Here is a 20,528-nt window from a genome sequence, read left to right on the forward strand (position 1 = left end):
TGTGAAATATTTTTAAAACGGAGTGTTTATTACACTAAGCGCAAATGACGATTAGAACTTTAGTAGTTGTCGTTTGTTTGTTTTTTCGGTTAGAACTTTCTAGTCGTTTCTGGGTGAGGGTGGCCAAGATGGCGGCGATGTACACTACAAAATAGTGTAAAAAATATAATCAGATGATAATTAAAAAGTGTATATTTTAGAAAATTGTGGTTCAGTGTGGTATAGAAAATAGAGAAGATTTTACCATTTTTACGGAAATATGCACAGTTTTGAGGCTTGAATTGAGGAACCGATTAAGCTGATAAAATTAGGTACAAAAGGCTACCTATTTATTTCAAGAGAATTAGCTCAATTATGCGGTTTTATTTAGAGACACCATTGTTAGTTCCCAGCATGCTTTGCATATAGCTGGAAATGGAGAGTAGCCTAAATACTGAAAGTAAAGGGAAACATCTGTTCATGTTATGTTTGATATTTAAAAGAGTTTATTAAGTTGATCATTACATCAGCCAGGTTTACAGTAACACGTTTACATCACATTTAGAAAGAATGATCATTTCTACCAAAAAATAAATAAATCATGTGCAATATTGTTACAATACACACTCACTCACTCACTCACTCACTCACTAACTCATACACACACACTCACTCACACACACACACACACACACACACACACACATACACTCACAAAACACACACCCACACACTCACTTACTCACTCACTAACTCATACACACACACACACACACACACACACACACACACACACACACAAACACATTCACTCACTCACTTACTCACTTACTCACTCACTCACTTAAGTAGCACAACTGTTCTTACTGCAAGTAAGAAGCACAACATTTTTTACACTCTGTGGTGTGTTTTGCTCTTCTGGGAAATAAAGTGAAGTGGTGATTTAACATCCAAGCTTATCTTGAATGTTGGCGTCCATATAAAGGCTCTCGATCATCTGGAATCTGAGGTCCACTGTACAGTACATGTGCAGTTAACAGCAGTCGGTACAGCGCACGTGCGTCATATAAACAGACGATATGTCATACTTGCGCATGCGTGTTAACACATACGTGACGCAACTACGTGACGTCACTGCGCCACAGTCTGCAGCGAGGGGGATCTCAATGGACATGGGCCTTAATAATGTTTCAACATTTGATTGGTTTCCAAGCGGTAGTGGAAGTTTCCTGGAGCAGCGAAGGACTAAAAATCAGGGCAATGTACTTTTTTATTCATTCATTTATTATTATTATTATTAAATACTTTTACCATTCCAAATACAATCACAAACAAAAATGCATGTAACATTAAACATAATAGCTGGGAAGGAATACGTGAAAAATCATGAAAATTGTGCACTTCTGGAAAAGTTTTTGATTTTTGGCAGGGTGTTAGGTATGGGCCTAAGGTTTTTAAAAATCCATGGATACAAGTTGGGGTGGCCCCCCTAGTGGCAGTTATCCATAAAATCCAAATTGGCCCCCGCCGAAAAGAGAAAAGGTTATATCTCAGCTTCCTTTAGTCTTAAATTGTTGTATAATGTAATTTTTTCTGCTTTGTTTGATACAAGGAATCCAATTCTGATATATTCTTCTTATTTTAAGTCCATTTCCATGTTAAATCTATTATCATAGTCATATTTAGCTTAAATAAACTGTCAATATCTCTGAAAAAGTCACATTGAAATATTACTCAGGGCCCTAGACCCATATTTTTACCTCCAGGGTATGCTTTTCTTTGTTGATTGGACAGGTCACTATCACTATAGTGTCAAAAATCACATGTTGTGACCAAAAGGACCATTGTTGAGGCTTTAAATTAACACAACTTCAGAACTATGCCACAGTGAAAAGTTATATTAGGCTTTTCACCATGTTAAGGATCAATATTACATTTTAGTAAAAAAAAAAAAAACAATACATACTTAAACATCATGTATTTATATATATATATTAGGGCTGTTTTCGACTAAGGATTTTCATAGTCGAATCTGATTCGTTAGATTTTGCCGTAGTCGACTGATAGTCGAACCTTTTTTTTTTTTTTTTTTTTTTTTTTAGATAGCAGCTAGATTTTTTCCATTTCAAACAAAAGAGCTAAAAAAAAACAAAGAAAAACATGGTGTGTAACAAATACCTTTTATTCATTTAAAGCCAGATGAACAAAACATATCACACATATATCATAACATTTCATAAACATGAGGAGCAATATGAGAGAGAAATTTGGTGATCGTTGTTTAGGTACATTAAACCACGTAAAGCTTTTTCACGCCCATGAGAACCGTGTGGAGTTAACACAGTCTCACCCCAAAACGTCACGTACTGACGGGTCTTGACCATACGGCAACATACGACGAAAAGGGTACCCCTAAAACGTCCATATGTGACTATTCGGGTTATGGGTAGGTTTAGGTATGCGTTAGGGTACCGCTAGGAAGCGCTGCTGGTGCGCTTATGTCTTCGTCTCATATGGACGTTTTAGGGGTACCCTTTTCGTCGTATGTTGCCGTATGGTCAAGACCCGTCAGTACATGACGTTTTGGGGTGAGACCGGGTGAGTCAACTCACAGCCGCTCCGCTGCCCTGCTGAAAATGTGAAGCAGAAAACGTCCATAATAATTGGACTCTGGGTTCGATTTTTTGACCATTTTCTGTGGTTATGAGGAGCAATATGAGAGGGAAATTTGGTAATCATTGTTTAGGTACATTAAACCACGTAAAGCTTTTTTCACGTTAGGACTTAGCCTATATATAAAGCCCATGAGAACCGTGTGGAGTCAACCCACAGCCGCTCCGCAGCCCTGCTGAAAATGTGAAGCAGATTTTTGAATACATTTTTATTTATTTACATTAGTAAGCTACAGGACATCGTCTTTCAAAACATGACCTGCGCGAAAGCGGAAAATATTTTTTTTGTACCCAGCCCTTCTGAAAATGCGAATGCCTCTCTGTCCCCAGCACATTTCAAACCAAACTATATTCGACTATGAGGTTCATAGTCGAATCAGACCTCTCCGAATCGAATCGTCGAATCCTCGACTATTAGAAGTCAGCCCTAATATATATATATATATATATATATATATATATATATAAATCTTGAAGCTCCGCCCCCTGCGCCGGGAGCAGCAGCTCATTTGCATTTAAAGAGTCCACACACAAAAAAGTGACAATATTAACATGCTAAAACAATATCTATTTTGAGCTAAACCTTCACATACACACTTTTAAGATTATAAACTTTATACATTAAACATATACATTTTAAACATTGCAATAACACACTTCCACCAACTATACAGTCTCACTTAATCATCACAAAGTGTGATATCGTTCAAATTTACTACCATATATCTCACTATCATATTCTCTTTTGCTTTCAGCCTCTAATTATAAAATATTTCATCATACAAATGAATTTATAATTAACACCTCATGGAAATATGAAGGAAATGCTTCTCTTGTTGATATCGAGCCATCAGTGCATGTTATTATAGAGAAGCACAATGTTTATCTTCATAATCTTTCATCATAATGTAATAACTTGCTTCACATGAAACAACTTTTCTTTTGAGTCTGTATTGTGTAAAATATCTCAGTAACACTTATTTTAATAATCCACTTTAGACATTTTACTAACTATATTTCATCTTATTCTACTCACCCAAACTCTAATCTATCAGTCTATAATGCTAATACTGAGAGTTAGTCGCACAATTATTAGCAGAATGAATAAAGTAGACCATTGAAATAAAGTTTAACCTAATCTCTACAGTTGGAATATATTCTCTGCTAAATCATCATTTACTTTTATTAATTTAGCAGCTGCTTTTATTCAGAGTAATGAATGATGAACAGCATCAGCTGATCTTAAAGAGTCGATAAACACTAATAAAGATCCTAGTCGCTCAGAGCTGTTGATGATGATGTTCTGAGACTGTGAATCTGTGAGATTTATAGACCTCGTGCACCAGAGAAACAAGGGCGCCGCCATCTTTAGAATATTGTCTTTGAACTTCTGTTTTGTGGTCGCTCTGTATATTTCTGTGGCGCTGCTGTCCAGGAGTAATTAGCTTTTGAAGTGGATTTACTTAATGTAAAGTTATCGAAAGTTACCATGAGGACTGTAATGTTTAAAGCAGATGTCTTAACAAATGTCAGTAGACCGGGGGAGATTTTAAAACGAGCCGTTCATTCATAAATACGCAAGATCGCTGTGAAAATACAGACCGGAAGTCAAAAGACAACGAGCGCAGCGCTGAAAAGGGGCGGAGCTACATAAGGTCTATAGACATTGAAGGGCTAATATTAAGTTTCTGATAACAGTTCAGAAGTGTGTGTGTGTGTATATGTGTGTGTGTGTGTGTGTGTGTGTGTGTGTGTGTGTGTGTGTGTGTGTGAGTGAGTGAGTGTGTGAGTGAGTGTGTGAGTGAGTGAGTGAGTGTGTGAGTGAGTGAGTGAGTGAGTGAGTGAGTGTGTGTGTGTGTGTGTGTGTGTGTGTGTGTGTGTGTGTGTGTTTTGTGAGTGTATGTGTTTGTGTGTGTGTGTATGAGTTAGTGTCACGACTACCTGGCTCACAGTAGCAATGACATAGGGGAGACCAGACCGTTTGTTAAGTTAAATAAAAAATAATTTATTAAAGCATTAAATTATACAATGAAATCATAATTTGAATCAATAAATGTATCAAGTCAGTAAATGAAAAGCAAAAGAAAGCTAATCAAAAGTGTAGTGCAGATCAGTGTGTTGACTATGTGTAATGCAAAAAAGGCACAAAAAAAGGAGTAGGATGGTGCTGCTGCCAGCCTGAAGGCCAGAGCAGAGCAGAGAGGAAGAACAACTGGCAGGAGATGCTTTTAAACAGTCCCGCCCCTCAGCTACTGTCAGATGGACCGAAAACAAACAGTTCCCCCTTCAGACTGGGGGGAGAGAGACGGCCCAAACATTCTGTTCATGGGGAAATGAGCATACCCAGCACGGCAAAGCCGGGCGTGACATTAGTGAGTGAGTGAGTGTGTGTGTGTGTGTGTGTGTGTGTGTGTGTGTGTGTGTGTGTGTGTGTGTGTGTGTGTGTGTGGTCCTTCAGAGTGACTGTTTACTGTTGTTCATATGAGGTCCTGAAATATTTCACTTCCAGAGGCCGACATCAGAAGAGAATATATATGGTGGTACATTGAATCATATCACACTTTAACTGATCAGATACGTATATGTATTCATATTTTTTTACTGTATGCTACACGATCCACTGGATTCCGGCTGCTGCATTGTAGCTAGTCGATCCATAGATGCAGTCCTGGGAAGCACTTTATCTTTTACTTCATCTTCATCTTGATCTTCATCTTCAAAAAGTTCACTTATGTTTCCTGATGTGGAGCAGAACAAAACATCCGTCAGAAACTGAATAATATTGTGTCGTGAATCTGTCAATCTCTACCTTTAACTTTAATTGTATGAAGGATCAATAATTCAACATGTTTTACACTCATCATAATAAAGTTCGCATGTATATTATGTAGAGGATATGTGGGATAATTGTTCATTTCTGTGCATTGTTGTATAGACACAAACTGTGAAGTTTTCATCACAAACCAAACTTGTGCACTTTTCCACTGTTAATGTCCATAAGAAGAGAAATGTCAATCATACAGCATCATAGAGAGCCTGTTATTACACTATATGTGTTCATCAGCCAGAGAAACTCAACAATAACACAATTATGAAGAATAAAACAACAGTAAAAATGCAAACAAAGCAAAGTTTTGACCAGCATTCAGTAAATCACATGTACATTAAGGGATCACTGGTGATCCCAGATTATTTTAGTTCAAAATATGTTTGAGCTTATATATCTCAATATTAATAACAGTCTGGTTAATTTTGAGTCTTGAACTATAAACTCTCAAGGGTTGGCTTTCTAAATGTATGTGTGTTATGTTTCTATTCAGAATTACTTATGATCAGTAACCTTTTTATTTTGGGCATTTCATGTATGCAGCACTTGCCAAAATTGGGGGTGATGAGGAAGGGGGTAAAGCATATGATGATAACGGCCTGATTTACAGTGTTACGGCCAAAGCCTTATGGGTGTTGCCTGTGTGTATTTTTGTGTGTTTGTTTCGTTTTCTAATTGGGGTTTCTTTCTGAGTGTAGGCTCCGCCCTTGCACACCTGTGGCCCGTTGCTCTGATGGCTCGTGCTGAGCATATAAGTGGAGTGTGAAGGAGGGTGAGACACACAACGGTGACTCCGTGCGCGTCATGATGCCTAGCTGCTGGTTAACTCAAGCTGTGTTCTTTGTGCTACTATTTTGTTTCATTTTGTTAGTGTTTGTTATGTCTTTGTTGACTTTCGTGTAGAGTAAATGTGTTTACATGGAGAGAGGGAAAAAAATCGAGAGACGTGAGTTTGTGCAGTCATTTATTAGTCTTAATAAATGTTTTAAACTGCTCTTTGCCTTGCGTCTCCTTTTATGTTGCTGAACCCTTTCGAAACGAGCATTTTAACAACAGGGGTTCGTAACAACATAAAACACTCAGTTCAACAAAGAAATAAGAATGTTTTACTGACATTCCCATTTAGATATGAACATATTATTTATGATTGTTTGTAGAACTTTTCTTATGTAAATGTCAGCAAAACATTAAGGCCACAGTTACACATAGCCGGGTATTTAGAGAAACGAATATTTCCCCCCCTCCGTTTTCAAAAATAACATCGTGCACACAACATCGTTTTCAAAAAAGTTGTCATTTACATCAACCCGCATAAATACGCCATTGAGCGCCATCATAACTATGCCAAACCTGTGGGTGGCAGTGTAGAGAGAAGGACAAAGCCATGCAAGCCAATCAGAATCCTCAAAATCGACAACAACAAATAGCACGGCGTCTTGGAAGGGAAAGCTGCTGTTAAAATGCTGACCTTCGTGTACTCCTTCGCCTCTGCTCCTCGATATAGTACAGCAGTTGTGTTTGCAAATGCAAACAGGCCAAAAGTGTTTGCACAAAAGTAAAAATGAGTACCACCTTAACAGCATCCATGATCAAGCAGTACTCTAAACATAGGGCGCTCACATGACGTAAGCATTTTCTGGCGCATAATGTGACGTTTGAGAACCTAAAACCCCGTTTCTCCCAGTTGACACGGCAACACATAACCGGCGTTTTCAGAAATCTCAACTTTGGCCGGAGTTTTTAGAAATAATCGTTTTCTGGGATAAATAAAGCATTTTCGTGTAAATGAAAGGCCAAAATGCAGGGAAATATCTGCGTTTTCCCATCATGTAAACGGGGCCTAAAAGAACATTCCATATTATCATTCTTCAAACAATATGGGAACGTTGAAAGTAGTCTAGAAATCTAGACGCACCCTAGCGGCAGCAAAATGTATTTTGCAGCCAGGGTAGTCTAGCAACTCAACCATTTTGCTGCAAAAACCCACATTGGGTCAGGCCAATCACGTCGTGTATAGAGTAGGCGGGGGCAGGCTTAACATATGACGACAGAGTTGCGATGGTTACCTGGCTGCGACTTGAAAACAAAGAATGACGGCTTTGTCCGCGACTCTGGAGGACTCTGAGTTAAGTTTTTCTTTGAGAAAAGAGCAAAGAACGGCACTTAAGTCATTCTTTAAAAAAGGAAGATGTGTTCGTCGTTTTGCCGACTGGATATGGAAAAAGTTTAATATACCAATTAGCTCTGCTTGTTTCTCTGGTTGGTTGAAGCGCTGCTTGAACGTTACTGACGTTAAAATTTTACATTAAGTTACAAAATTTATATTTAAATGTTTCTCATGTTTATGTGAAGGTCAGCAAAACATTAAGAGAATATTCCATATTATCATTCTTCAAACATTATGGAAACGTTACTTATGAATGTTGAACATTTTGAAAACAAGTAACATTTAAAAACCACTAGAAAAACATCCAACTAAAACGTTCCAGAATAATATCTCCATGAATGATGTATTAATAATGTTTTGTGCTGGTGTTCTGAGGACATTATTAAACACCAAATAACTGTGTAATGAACAAATGTGTAATGTTACTGGAGGAGCGTTTGATCATAACTTTGAGAGAATCTTTCCAGAACGTTCCCTGTTAGTATAAAATACTGGTTAAAACTGTGATCATAAACTGACACTTGACTGCTGTTCCTCTGTGGGGTTTAATCGTGTAACAGATATTAATAATGACAGAAAATAATACAATATACATTCAGTTTAAGAGCAGAATTCACTGAAGAATTACTAATATAAAATCACTGCTATAGAGAAAACAAGAGTTTGTCTTCAGTGACGACATGAAGAGTCAGATTAAACATTAGAAACTAACACTGTGTTTACCTCCTCCAGTCATACGTTTAATCACAAACACCATAGATTGATGTGTAATGCCATAATCCCGCAGTGTTCGATGATCCTCCAGTGGTGTGGTTCCAAAGATTACTGTGTAATCTTCTCCTATAAACAAAGAATGAATGCGTGAGAAACATCAGTGTGTAATCCTCATTAAGAGCTGAAGACGATCATCTCATCATTAAGAGGCTTTTCCTGTAATTAACATCATTTTACTATAAATATCATGGCTGAAATATGGTTACTGTAGTAAATAATGGTAAATTTTTATAAGGATAATCCAGCAGATGTTATTCTACAATCTGATGTAGTTCAGGCCTTTGGGTTGATCAGAGCTGATGAATAAACATTCAAATGTTTATTCAGTTTTTCCTGTTTATATCATTTTCGCATATGATAATTTATGTTATTATTAAATGAGTGACAGAAACACACATGGACATAAACACATAAATCTGAAGAGTTCGACTTACTTTGGGTATCGAGTCTTCTTCTGAACTCTCCAATGGTCATGTTCTGCAGTTTCTCCTCTGAATCCACATCTACTGGTATCATTCTCAGTCCGCCATTGACATTAATTGTGCGTCTCTCTATATGTGTTAATCAGTCAGAGAAAGATAAACAATAACACAATTATGAAGAATAAAACACGTAAAAGTAACAATCAATGCAGTAGTTTCCGCAGTAGTTTCAATTTTGATATTTTTAGGTCAAACCGTTCTTGTCTGTCAGTCATATAATGCAGGTCTATGGTCACTGTCTCAAAGAGCATGCACAAAGTCCAAATTAAAACAATTCCCCATCGTCCAAATTAAACAATTCCCCATCGTCCAAATTAAACAATTCCCCATCGTAAGTACACATTGATGGCCTAAGACACGAAACGAGCAGTTTGTGTGAAAAAACAAAACGAACGGTATTTATATTGTTTTTACTGAAGGCGCGGGCGCTTCCTATTGTGTGACATGTACGCAGACTGGTGCATAGATATATACACTAGATGCCGCCTAGTGTATATATATATGCACCAGTCTGCGTACATGTCACACAATAGGAAGCGCCCGCGCCTTCAGATCATTTGGACGTGGCTCTGTACAAAAAGTAAAAACGATATAAATACTGTTTGTTTTCTCACACAAACCGCTCGTTTCGTGTCTTAGGCCATCAATGTGTACTTACGATGGGGAATTGTTTTAATTTGGACTCTGTGCATGCTCTTTGAGACAGTGACCATAGACCTGCATTATATGACTGGCAGACAGTGTTGGGGGTAACGAGTTACAAAGTAACGAATTACAGTAACGATATTACTTTTTTGGGTAACAAAATAAAGTAATGCATTACACTAAAAATATCGGTAACTACACTACTTTACTAGACTATAGGAACGCGCTTTCCTGCGTTACCCAAGCCGTGTTTGCCTGCGTGTAAAGCTCTGATCTGTTTAAGTGGTGCGTGCATGCCTGTGTGTGTGTGTGTGTGTGTGTGTGTGTGTGTGTGTGTGTGTGTGTGTGTGTGTGTGTGTGTGTGTGTGTGTGCTTGCACCATTGTCATAGAGATCGATTTGAGTGACGCAGCTGCTGGTGCAAAGGGGAACGGGAAATGGAGACGGAGACGGAGACGGGGGGATTCGGCAAGTGGCGATATTCACATTACTTTCAGTTTATTGCTCGAAAGGACAAAAATATTTGTGTGAAATGCACTCTATGCCCAGGCAGCAAGTACTGGCCATCGGGACTACCGGGAGATTCCCAGTGGGCGGACATGCCTTTTGGGCCTTCAGAGACTGGGTTAGGTCATGGGCCCAGTGTAGTGATGGGTTTGGCTGAACAAGCTGGTGTTCCAGGTGGATGCAACTTCAAGCATGACATGCCTGGACTCTACACAGTGCTGTGGTCAACAGTTGGCTGTTCCAAAGAGATGTCATGAATTGTGACTATGATCTCCTTGGATTTCAGCAAGTAGTTGCCCAAAGTCTCCTGAAAATATTTGGTACTGCACCAAAAGGACAAGGGAGGCCATCCTCAATGTCAGCTGCTGTGACTGATATACCCAGGTTTGATGGTGTTGCCCAATGGCTGATAAACACAGGTAGTCAGGACACAGTTGTGATTTAAAAAAATATATATAATTCCACTGTTATTTCTTTAGGAAGGTGATATATAATGAGTTCCACACCAGCACACAGTTGTGACTGTTGATTGATAATTTTTGTGATGCTTTCCTGTTATTCATGAATTGTTACATGTTCCTTGGCATTGTTACATGTTTCCTACCACAGGCTAATTTTTAATCATTTGTTTATTTTAATTTGTTTATTTTAATTTATTTATTTTATTTCTGTACGTTTTTTCTTTTCATTTTGTAATTATAAGTATTTTGCATCATTTATAATGATTGCATTCTAAGCAATTTCCTATAATTTATTATTTCATCATAATTTAATTAAAATATTTGTGCCATGTTGCTGCATAGGATTGCTATTTTGTCATTTTTTAAACTGGGCCAGACAATGTTTAACTATTTGTTAATCGAATAAATCACTTCAACAATTTAATTCTGTCTTCAAACTAATTTCTGGAGATTTTTAATTTATTATATACCCCATAGACTTAGACTTCCTGTGTTCTACCACCGGTCACAATTGTGACCAGAGATAAAACTCTTATCTTCATGGACTTTTCAAATATTTTTTTACATTATTGACATTGATTGTTTAATATACTTGCAAATACCACACAAACTCATAAATTTCATCTCTGGGAAAAATTTGGGATTAAATGGGTTAATTGGCGGCGCTGGGTTTAGTGCGTGCCAGTGTAATGCATTAGTTAAAGGACAATTCCGGTATTTGACACTTTGAGTCTATTTTGTAGTTTGTTTTGGATGAACAAGAGTGGTGGACAAAGAAATTTTGACAATGGTTCCTGTCGCGACTTTTTGACTATTTTAGAATTGCCCATGACCGCTTTAGAATGGGAGTCAATGGCCATGCACAAACATGTCCTTAAAACAACCCTTAACGTTCGTTTTCAAAACTGTGCAACTCACAGAGTGGTTAGTGGTTTAAAAAAAGTCTGCGTCAGTTTTTTTTTTCTTTTTTCCTGATAGCTGACTGGCCCATGAAACACATTGGCCCATTGGATCTTTTCTTGATTGACACTAGGCTGGTCCAATCACATCTTTAAACACCTCCCCCTTTGGGGTTTGAGCGAGCGTGCAGTGTGTCAGTGTGTATCTGTCAAAATAGTCTGAGAGGAAGAAACGCAAGAGAAATAGTGTGAAATAGACACCGGACCTTCGAACAGATGCTGCAAAATGTGTCAGAATGTTTTCTGCAGCAGCAGGACCTTCATCAGCTCCAGTGGCTGATGATGAGGATAGTGAGGAGGATCAGGACAGAGATGAACCTTACCTGCGGTAAGTCGAACTTACAAAACAGTTACTTTCAAAACACTTAGGCTATATCATGAGTGTAGGAACCCATTACCCAGTAACACATTATTTCCACTTTTGCATAGTTGACCATTACCGTAATTTACTCTAAATTTAATGAGATGCGTTTGTAAACCATGTTTTCCGCCAAAATAAAAGCTTAATGCAGTTTCCATCAAAATAAAAGATCATGTGCTTATATCTCTTTCAAGTATTTTTCAGTGCATTTGTTTTACAATATATGTCTATTAGTGTGCTATTATTATTATGGCCAAAATGCCAGGGCCGATTTGCCAGTCCAGCCCTGATTATGTGTCTACCACCGCGGACATTTGTCCTTTATCCTGTTGTTTGTGGATTTTACAGTGAGGCATATTTCTTTGTGCAGACATGGATATTGTTCTTTCATATGGTTTTACATGCCATTTTGTATAGGCTTCATTTATAAACACTATGCGGACGGACAGGCTAAGTGATGATAGGGCTGTGATGTTTGTCCGTATCTACAGGGTAAATTAAGAAATGGGAAAGTAAAGTAATAAGTAGTGAAGTTACTTTTCAAATGCAGTAAGTAGTAAAGTAATCTCATTACAATTTACAGAAGTAACTAGTAACTAATTACTTTTTTTGAGTAACTACCCCAACACTGCTGGCAGACAAGTACTGTTTGACCTAAAAATATCAAAATTGAAACTACTACGGAAAAAAAGACACCTACATCTTGGATGCCCTTGAGGTAAGCTAAAACATACCAAAATTTAATTTCAAAGTGAACTATCCCTTTAAAGGGGTCATATAATGGTACATGTACTTTTACAAGTTGATTGTACTGAAATGTGTGTTGGCAGTGCCTGTACACAACCATCATAAAATTATAAAAATCCATCCAGTGGACGCCCCTCCCACGATTGTGATTGACAGCAGCGTTTCAACACAGACCCGCCCTAGCTTGTGAGCCAGCTGTCTGTCATCATGGTGAATTGATATACTGGAGAAGAATGACGTCTAAGCGATTGTGGTGTTCTGTTCTTGGGTGTAATAAGGAACACAGCAGTCATTTTTATGTTTTTGATGGAATATTCCCAAAGCATGGACGCGGGTATTCCCCACGATCAACGTCCATGCTTTCATGTTTGCGCAAATCATTTCATCTGACTGGTTACAAACGAGGGTCAGTAAAGCTGGTTTTGCTAAGAAGCTGTTCCTGAAATAGGATCGGTACCAACTATTCGTGTTCCTGCTGCACCTCCAGAAGAAGAACTGAGTATAACGTTTTATTAACCTTTATATTAATATTTATATTAGGCTAATCTTTGCGTATCGCTGCACGCTTCACGATGAATGCGGCTGTTTACACTCGGGTACATTACGGCATGTTTTCTATGTACGACGTTCTCAATATAATTCATAATCCCACGGTTATAATGAACAACGCGTTATGGTTATTGTGTTAGAAACGGTGTCCGCACAGAACAGAGGGGCGGGGTGAGCAAAGCTCATTATCATTTAAAGACACATACACTTAAACGGCGTGCTGAAAACAGGGCTGTTTTTGACCAGGTAAAATTAGTGTTTTCTTACAATACTAATGAGAATTTTTAATTAAAGTATATTACAAACTTTTAATTTATACCTTAAAGAATCATATAAGCTTGTACAAAAATGGCATTATATGACCCCTTTAAGAACGTTTGGTAACATTCACAGTAAGTTATGAAAACATTATTCATGTTTATGTGAAGGTCAGCAAAACATATACATAACAATATAAAATCACTGCTATAGAGAAAACAAGAGTTTGTCTTCAGTGACGACATACAGTAAAGAGTCAGATTAAACATTATAAACTAATACGGTTTACCTGCTCCAGGTAGACGATCAACCCTAATCACTGTAGATTCATCTTTAATGCCATAATCCCGCAGTGTTTTATGATCGTCCAGTGTTCGGACTTCGAAGAGTAGTATGCAACCTTTACCTGTGAAAAACAGCAAACATCAGTGTATAAACCTCATTAAGAGCTAAGGGACAAACTGCAGGTGTTTTTTTAAATGCTTAGGGACTGTTGCCGAAGCTATCAAACTACTGTGAAAGCTGCTAAAAGAAAATATTTGTCGGACAGCATCGTGTCAAACTGCCACAAGCCTCGCATCTTGTTCAAGACTATTGACTCTGTCCTGAATGACCCACAATCTGTCAGTATGGAGACCTCCCCTGCTGTTTGTGAGAATTTTCTTCATTTTTTTATCAACAAGGTTTGTTCTACTAGGGCTTTAATTTCCCCCTCTGCATATGACCCTTCAATCTCTTTCACCTGCTCTGCTATTTTTAATCAGTTTGAGCCTGTGATGCTGTCGTTCGTACAGGAGATTGTTGGTCATATGAAGCCCTCAGGTTCTCCAAATGATGCTGTCCCTGCGCAATTTTTTAAGGAGATCTTCCCTACTGTAGATCCTTATGTTACTTCAGTCATTAACAGTAGTCTGTCCTCAGGTGTGGTCCCTTTGAATTTTAAACATGCAGTGGTGCAGCCACTGATTAAAAAAAACAGGGCTAGATCCTGCTGTTCTTGCCAATTACAGGCCCATCTCTAAACTCCATTTTTTTTTTTTTTTTTTATCATTGAAAAAATAGTTTATGGTCAATTAATGGCCTTTTTGGAACACCAAAATATTCTCGAGATTTTCCAATCCGGTTTTAAATCCCTGCATAGCACTGAATCAGCACTTTTAAGAGTTTTTAATGATATCTTGTTAGCTACAGACTCTGGTGATTCTGTGATTCTCGTGCTTTTAGATTTAATTGCTGCCTTCGACACAGTGGACCATGAGATCCTTATTTCTCGCCTGGACTAGTGGGTGGGCATTAGAGGCGTGGCATTGGATTGGTTCAGGTTGTACCTGGCTGATAGAACGTTTTGTGTTAGCCTCTGCGACTCTGTGTCATCCTCTGCTCCCCTCTCATGTGGGGTCCCACAGGGCTCAGTGCTTGGCCCTCTCCTCTTCTCTCTTTACCTACTCCCACTTGGCTCCATAATTAGGAAGCATGGGATTCTATTCCACTGTTATGCGGACAACAGACAAATTTATGTACCTCTTAAGAAAAATGACACCAGCTCTGTTATTGCATTACTGAAATGTCTGGATGACATCAAGGCCTGGATGACATCAAGACCCTGGATTTTTTTAATTTTAATCATGACAAAACAGAGGTGATGGTTTTTAATGGATCCACTGGAACCCTCCTGCCAGATCTTGGTCCCCTAACACAGTACATGAAACCCACAATTACAAACCTGGGGGTGAAGATGGACCCCGATTTTAAACTTGAGAGCCAGATCAGGTCTGTCGTGAAATCAAGTTTCTTTCACCTGAGGCAGCTGACCAAAATAAAACCGATTCTTTCCAGACAGCATTTTGAGACTGTAGTCCACGCTTTCATAACCACTCGGCTGGATTACTGCAACGCACTGTATGTGGGGGTCAGTGCGTCGACCATCTCTTGGCTCCAGATGGTACAGAACGCTGCAGCTCGACTTTTAACTGGCACAAGAAAACGAGCACATTACCCCCATTTTAGCCTCACTCCACTGGTTGCCCATTCATTTTAGAATCAATTTCAAAATTCTTCTATTTGTTTTTAAATCATGCAATGGTCTTGCCCCGCTATACCTCTCTGAGCTTGTACAATTTTATACTCCTTCCCGGTCTCAGGTCAGCAGATCAGCTGCTCCTGAGAGAGCCTAAAACAAAGCGGAAGCTCAGAGGGGATCGTGCCTTCGCAGTGGCAGCTCCAAAACTTTGGAACAGTCTGCCTCAGCACATCAGACAGGCCTCCTCTCTGTCTGTTTTTAAATCCCACCTAAAGACCCACCTCTTTTCCTTGGCTTTTAACACCTAGTAGGAAGTTGACTTAATTTATTTTATCTTAAGGATTTCATATTTATTTGTTGTTAAATTTTAAATTGTGTTACTTTATCTATTGAGTCCATTGTACTATTATGCTTCTGTTTGTTATTTACTATTATTGTATTTTTATTTTTGTGTGCAGCACTTTGGAAACCTTGTGTTTATTTAAATTGTGCTATCCATCCATCCATCCATCCATCCATCCATCCATCCATCCATCCATCCATCTTCTTCCGCTTATCCGGGGCCGGGTCGCAGGGGCAGCAGTCTAACCCCAGTCGAGGTCAACAGCTGCCCACCTCCACTGTAAACAGCATTGGTAGGGCACTGCTTCCCCCTCCTGAGGCGCCGGACGGTTTGCCAGAATCTCTTCGAGGCCAACTGATAGTTCTTCTCCATGGCCTCACCGAACTCCTCCCAGGCCAGAGTTTTTGCCTCCACAACCACCCGGGCTGCAGTCCGCTTGGTCCGTTGGTACCCGTCAGCTGCCTCAGGAGTCCCACAAGCCAGCCAGGCCCGATAGGACTCCTTCTTCAGCTTGACGGCATCCCTTACTTCCGGTGTCCACCACCGGGTTCGGGGATTGCCGCCTCGACAGGCACCGGAGACCTTACGGCTACAGCTCCGAGTGGCCATGTTATCCACCTCCATTGTCAACGCGGCCACTCGGAGCTGTAGCCGATCTTCAACTCCCACCTCCGGCGGAGCTTCGACCAGATCCCTAAGGAGTCTGGTCGAAGCTCCGCCGGAGGTGGGAGTTGAAGATCTCTCTGACAGGAGATTCGGCCAAATGTTCGCCCTCACAGTACGTTTGGGTCTGCTGAGTCTGTCCAGCTTCCTCCCCCGCCATCGGATCCAACTCACCACCAGGTGGTGATCAGTTGACAGCTCCGCCCCTCTCTTCACCCGAGTGTCCAAGACATATGGCCGGAGGTCGGATGAAATGACCACAAAGTCGATCATCGACCTCAGGCCTAGGGTGTCCTGGTGCCATGTGCACTGATGGACACCCTTATGCTTGAACATGGTGTTCGTTATGGACAAGCTGTAACTAGCACAGAAGTCCAATAACAGAACACCACTCGGGTTCAGATCAGGGGGGCCGTTCCTCCCAATCACGCCCCTCCAGGTGTCACTGTCGTTGCCCACGTGGGCGTTGAAGTCTCCCAGTAGAACGATGGAGTCCCCAGTCGGAGCACTTTCCAGCACCCCTCCCAGAGACTCCAAGAAGGCCGGGTACTCTGCACTGCCGTTTGGCCCGTAGGCACAAACGACAGTGAGAGACCTATCCCCGACCCGAAGGCACAGGGAAGCGACCCTCTCGTTCACCGGGGTGAACTCCAACACATGGCGGCTGAGCTGGGGGGCTATAAGCAAACCCACACCAGCCTGCCGCCTCTCACCATGGGCAACTCCAGAGTGGTGAAGAGTCCATCCTCTCTCGAGGAGTGTGGTTCCAGAGCCCAAGCCGTGCGTGGAGGTGATCCCAACTATCTCTAGTCGGAATCTCTGAACCTCACGCACAATCTCAGGCTCCTTCCCCGCCAGAGAGGTAACATTCCATGTCCCTAGAGCTAGATTCCGCGTCCAGGGATCGGGTTGTCTAGGCCCCCGCCTAATGACTGCTGCCCGATCCACTTAGCACCGGCCCCTTGCGGTCCCTCCTGCAGGTGGTGGGTCCACGGGAGGGTGGCCCCACGTCGCTCCTTCGGGCTGAGCCCAGCCGGACCCCATGGGGGGAGGCCCGACTACCAGGCGCTCGCATACGAGCCCCAACCCCGGGCTTGGCTCCAGGGTGGGGCCCCGGCTGCGCCATGCCGGGCGACGTCACGGTCCTCGGATTTGTAGTCATCATAAAGGGTTTTTGAACCGCTCTTAGTCTGACCCGTCACCTAGAACCTGTTTGCCTTGGGAGACCCTACCAGGGGCATATCTCCTACCAGGGGCACTGTTGCCTTTGGCTTGCTCAGTTGGGGATATTTTGGGGATATTTAATTTAATTTTATCAATCAATAAATTTACACTAGAAACAAACCTTGTTGTGTTATTTTGGTTTAATGCTGTGAAGCTGCTTTGATGCAATCTGTATTGTGAAAAGCGCTATATAAATATACTTGACTTGACTTGACTTGACATATAGCCCCAGACAACATAGCTCCTAGGGTCGTTCGGGTACTCAAACCCCTCCACCACGGTAAGGTGGCAGTTCAAGGAGGGCAGTTATATAAATAAAAATGGATTGGATTGGATTGGATTGGAGCTGAAGACGATCATCTCATCATTAAGAGGCTTTTCCTTTTTTTATCATTAACATCATTTTACTATAAATATCATGGTTGAAATATGGTTACTGTAGTAAATAATGGTTCATTTGTATAAGGATAAATCCAACAGATGTTATTCTACAATCTGATGTAGTTCAGGCCTTTGGGTTGATCAGAGCTGATGCATAAACATTCAAATGTTGATTCAGTTTTTCCTGTTTATATCATTTTCGCATATGATAATTAATGTTATTATTAAATGAGTCACAGAAACACACATGGACATTAACACATAACTCTGAAGAGTTTGACTTACCTTGGGGATATAAGCGATCTACTCTTCTTCTGAACTCTTCAATGGTCATGTTCTGCAGTTTCTCCTCTGAATCCACATCTACTGGTGTTATTGTCTTTCCGGTAAGGGATTTGACATAAATTGTGCGTGTCTCTATATGTGTTAATCAGTCAGAGAAAGATCAACATTAACACAATTATGAAGAATAAAACAACAGTAAAAATGCAAACAAACCAAAGTTTTGACCAGCATTCTGTAAATCACATGTACAGTAAAGCATATGATGATAACGGCCTGATTTACAGAAGTCGCCAGAAAACTCAGTTCAGATAACTCTGAACAAATGTGTAATGTCACTGGAGGAACGTTTGATCATAACTTTGAGAGAATCTTTCCAGAACGTTCCCTGTTAGTATAAAATACTGGTTAAAACTTTGATCATATACTGACACTTGACTGCTGTTCCTCTGTGGGGTTTAATCGTGTAACAGATATTAATAATGACAGAAAATAATACATTCAGTTTAAGAGCAGAATTCACTGAACAATTACTAATATAAAATCACTGCTATAGAGAAAACAAGAGTTTGTCTTCAGTGACGACATGAAGAGTCAGATTAAACATTATAAACTAACACTGGTTTTACCTCCACGTATACGTTTAACCACAAACACTGTAGATTCATGTTCAATGCCACAATCCCGCAGTGTTCGATCATCCTCCAGTTCTCGGCCTCCAAAGAGTAGTCTGAAATGGTAACCTATAAACAAAGAATGAATGCGTGAGAAACATCAGTGTATAAACCTCATTAAGAGCTGAGGACGATCATCTCATCATTAAGAGGCTTTTCTTGTAATTAACATCATTTTACTATAAATATCATGATTGAAATATGGTTACTGTAGTAAATAGGTTAATTTTTATAAATAATCCAGCAGATGTTATTCTACAATCTGATGTAGTTCAGGGCTTTAGGTTGATCAGAGCTGATGAATAAACATTCAAATGTTGATACTTTTTCCTGTTTATATCATTTGCTCACAATAATTAATGTTATTATTAAATGAGTGACAGAAACACACATGGACATTAACACATAATTCTGAAGAGTTCGACTTACGTGGATCTAAGCGACTGAGTTTTCTGCTGAACTCTCCAACGGTCATGTTCTCCAGTTCCTCTGAACCCACATGTACTGGTATTGGTTCTCCGGAACGGTCTTTGACATTAATTGTGCGTCTCTCTATATGTGTTAATCAGTCAGAGAAAGTTCAACATTAACACAATTATGAAGAATAAAACAGTAAAAATGCAAACAAACCAAAGTTCTGACCAGCATTCAGTAAATCACAAGTACAGTAAAGCATATGATGATAACGGCCTGATTTACAGAAGTCGCCATTAAACATTCAATCTTCCCAGAAAACAAAGAAATGTTAAGAACGTTTGGTGACATTCACAGTAAGTTTTAAAAACATTATTTCTGAATGTTCTATTTTTATTGTTTTAAAAACATTATTCTCGTTTATGTGAAGGTCAGCAAAACATTAAAGGATAATTCCCGTATTTAGCACCTTAGCAAGGGGGCGTGGCCTTAGCCTATAATAGCCCCCCAAATTCGCCATTATAGCAGATATCACTCCTTCAGCAACAACTTCATGTCTCTGACTGTTTTACTGAGCTTCGCCGTTGAACAAGCCCTTCAGCCTGAGCGAGCATCTATTCAGCGGACTACGCCCTTTCAGCCGTTTCCCCTGACGCCGTCTCTCCTGTGGCTATCCGGCGATGACGATACATATCCTTTTACTAGCAATTTAGTGTTTCTAATATGCCTGGTTCATCTTGTGCCACGTGCGGAGGTAAGCTGCACAAGGCCGATGGACACGCGGGGTGCATTTCGTGCCTGGGAGTTCTCCACGCAAAATGCACTCTCTGCCGGCGGATGTGTGCCACGTGCGGATGCATCTACATGAGGCCTACGGGCTTATTACATCATGCGCTCGCGGCTAGCTCTCCTTTGGGACGGCAAACCACCTCTCACGCTCCCCCCGTTGCTTCCCTTGTCGAGCCTCGACAGAAGAGGCGCGCGGGTAGATGTTGGCGTGGCTAGCTTTCTTTACGACATAAGAGAGCTACCCCGCCATCCTTTTTGCACGTCACACAGAAGCGCATTTTCTCTGAAAATGTTCTCTCATGTGCTTGCCCGCTTCCTTCCCTCATTGAGCAGCGTCGAAAGAAGCGCGCG

At 40.3% G+C, this 20,528-nt stretch overlaps 1 protein-coding gene across 1 annotated transcript in view; it reads right to left on the reverse strand.

Annotated features, from left to right (window-relative positions):
- Window positions 1–4,638: 4,638 nt before the first annotated feature.
- The window catches only part of LOC307151543 (polyubiquitin-I-like), a 29,665-nt gene continuing 13,775 nt past the window's right edge, over window positions 4,639–20,528 (reverse strand). Inside the window, exons 3-9 of the mRNA XM_079859645.1 lie at window positions 19,404–19,526; window positions 18,930–19,043; window positions 18,304–18,435; window positions 13,677–13,793; window positions 8,854–8,970; window positions 8,369–8,485; window positions 4,639–5,389 (exon numbers count right to left, since the gene is read on the reverse strand). Of these exons, the coding sequence (XP_079715771.1) occupies window positions 5,250–5,389; window positions 8,369–8,485; window positions 8,854–8,970; window positions 13,677–13,793; window positions 18,304–18,435; window positions 18,930–19,043; window positions 19,404–19,526 (860 nt within the window). The 3' untranslated portion in view covers window positions 4,639–5,249. The remainder of the gene's footprint in view (window positions 5,390–8,368; window positions 8,486–8,853; window positions 8,971–13,676; window positions 13,794–18,303; window positions 18,436–18,929; window positions 19,044–19,403; window positions 19,527–20,528) is intronic.

This window comes from Squalius cephalus (assembly GCF_949319135.1).
Source record: "Squalius cephalus genome assembly, chromosome: 23".
In the NCBI taxonomy this organism is placed as follows: domain Eukaryota; kingdom Metazoa; phylum Chordata; class Actinopteri; order Cypriniformes; family Leuciscidae; genus Squalius; species Squalius cephalus.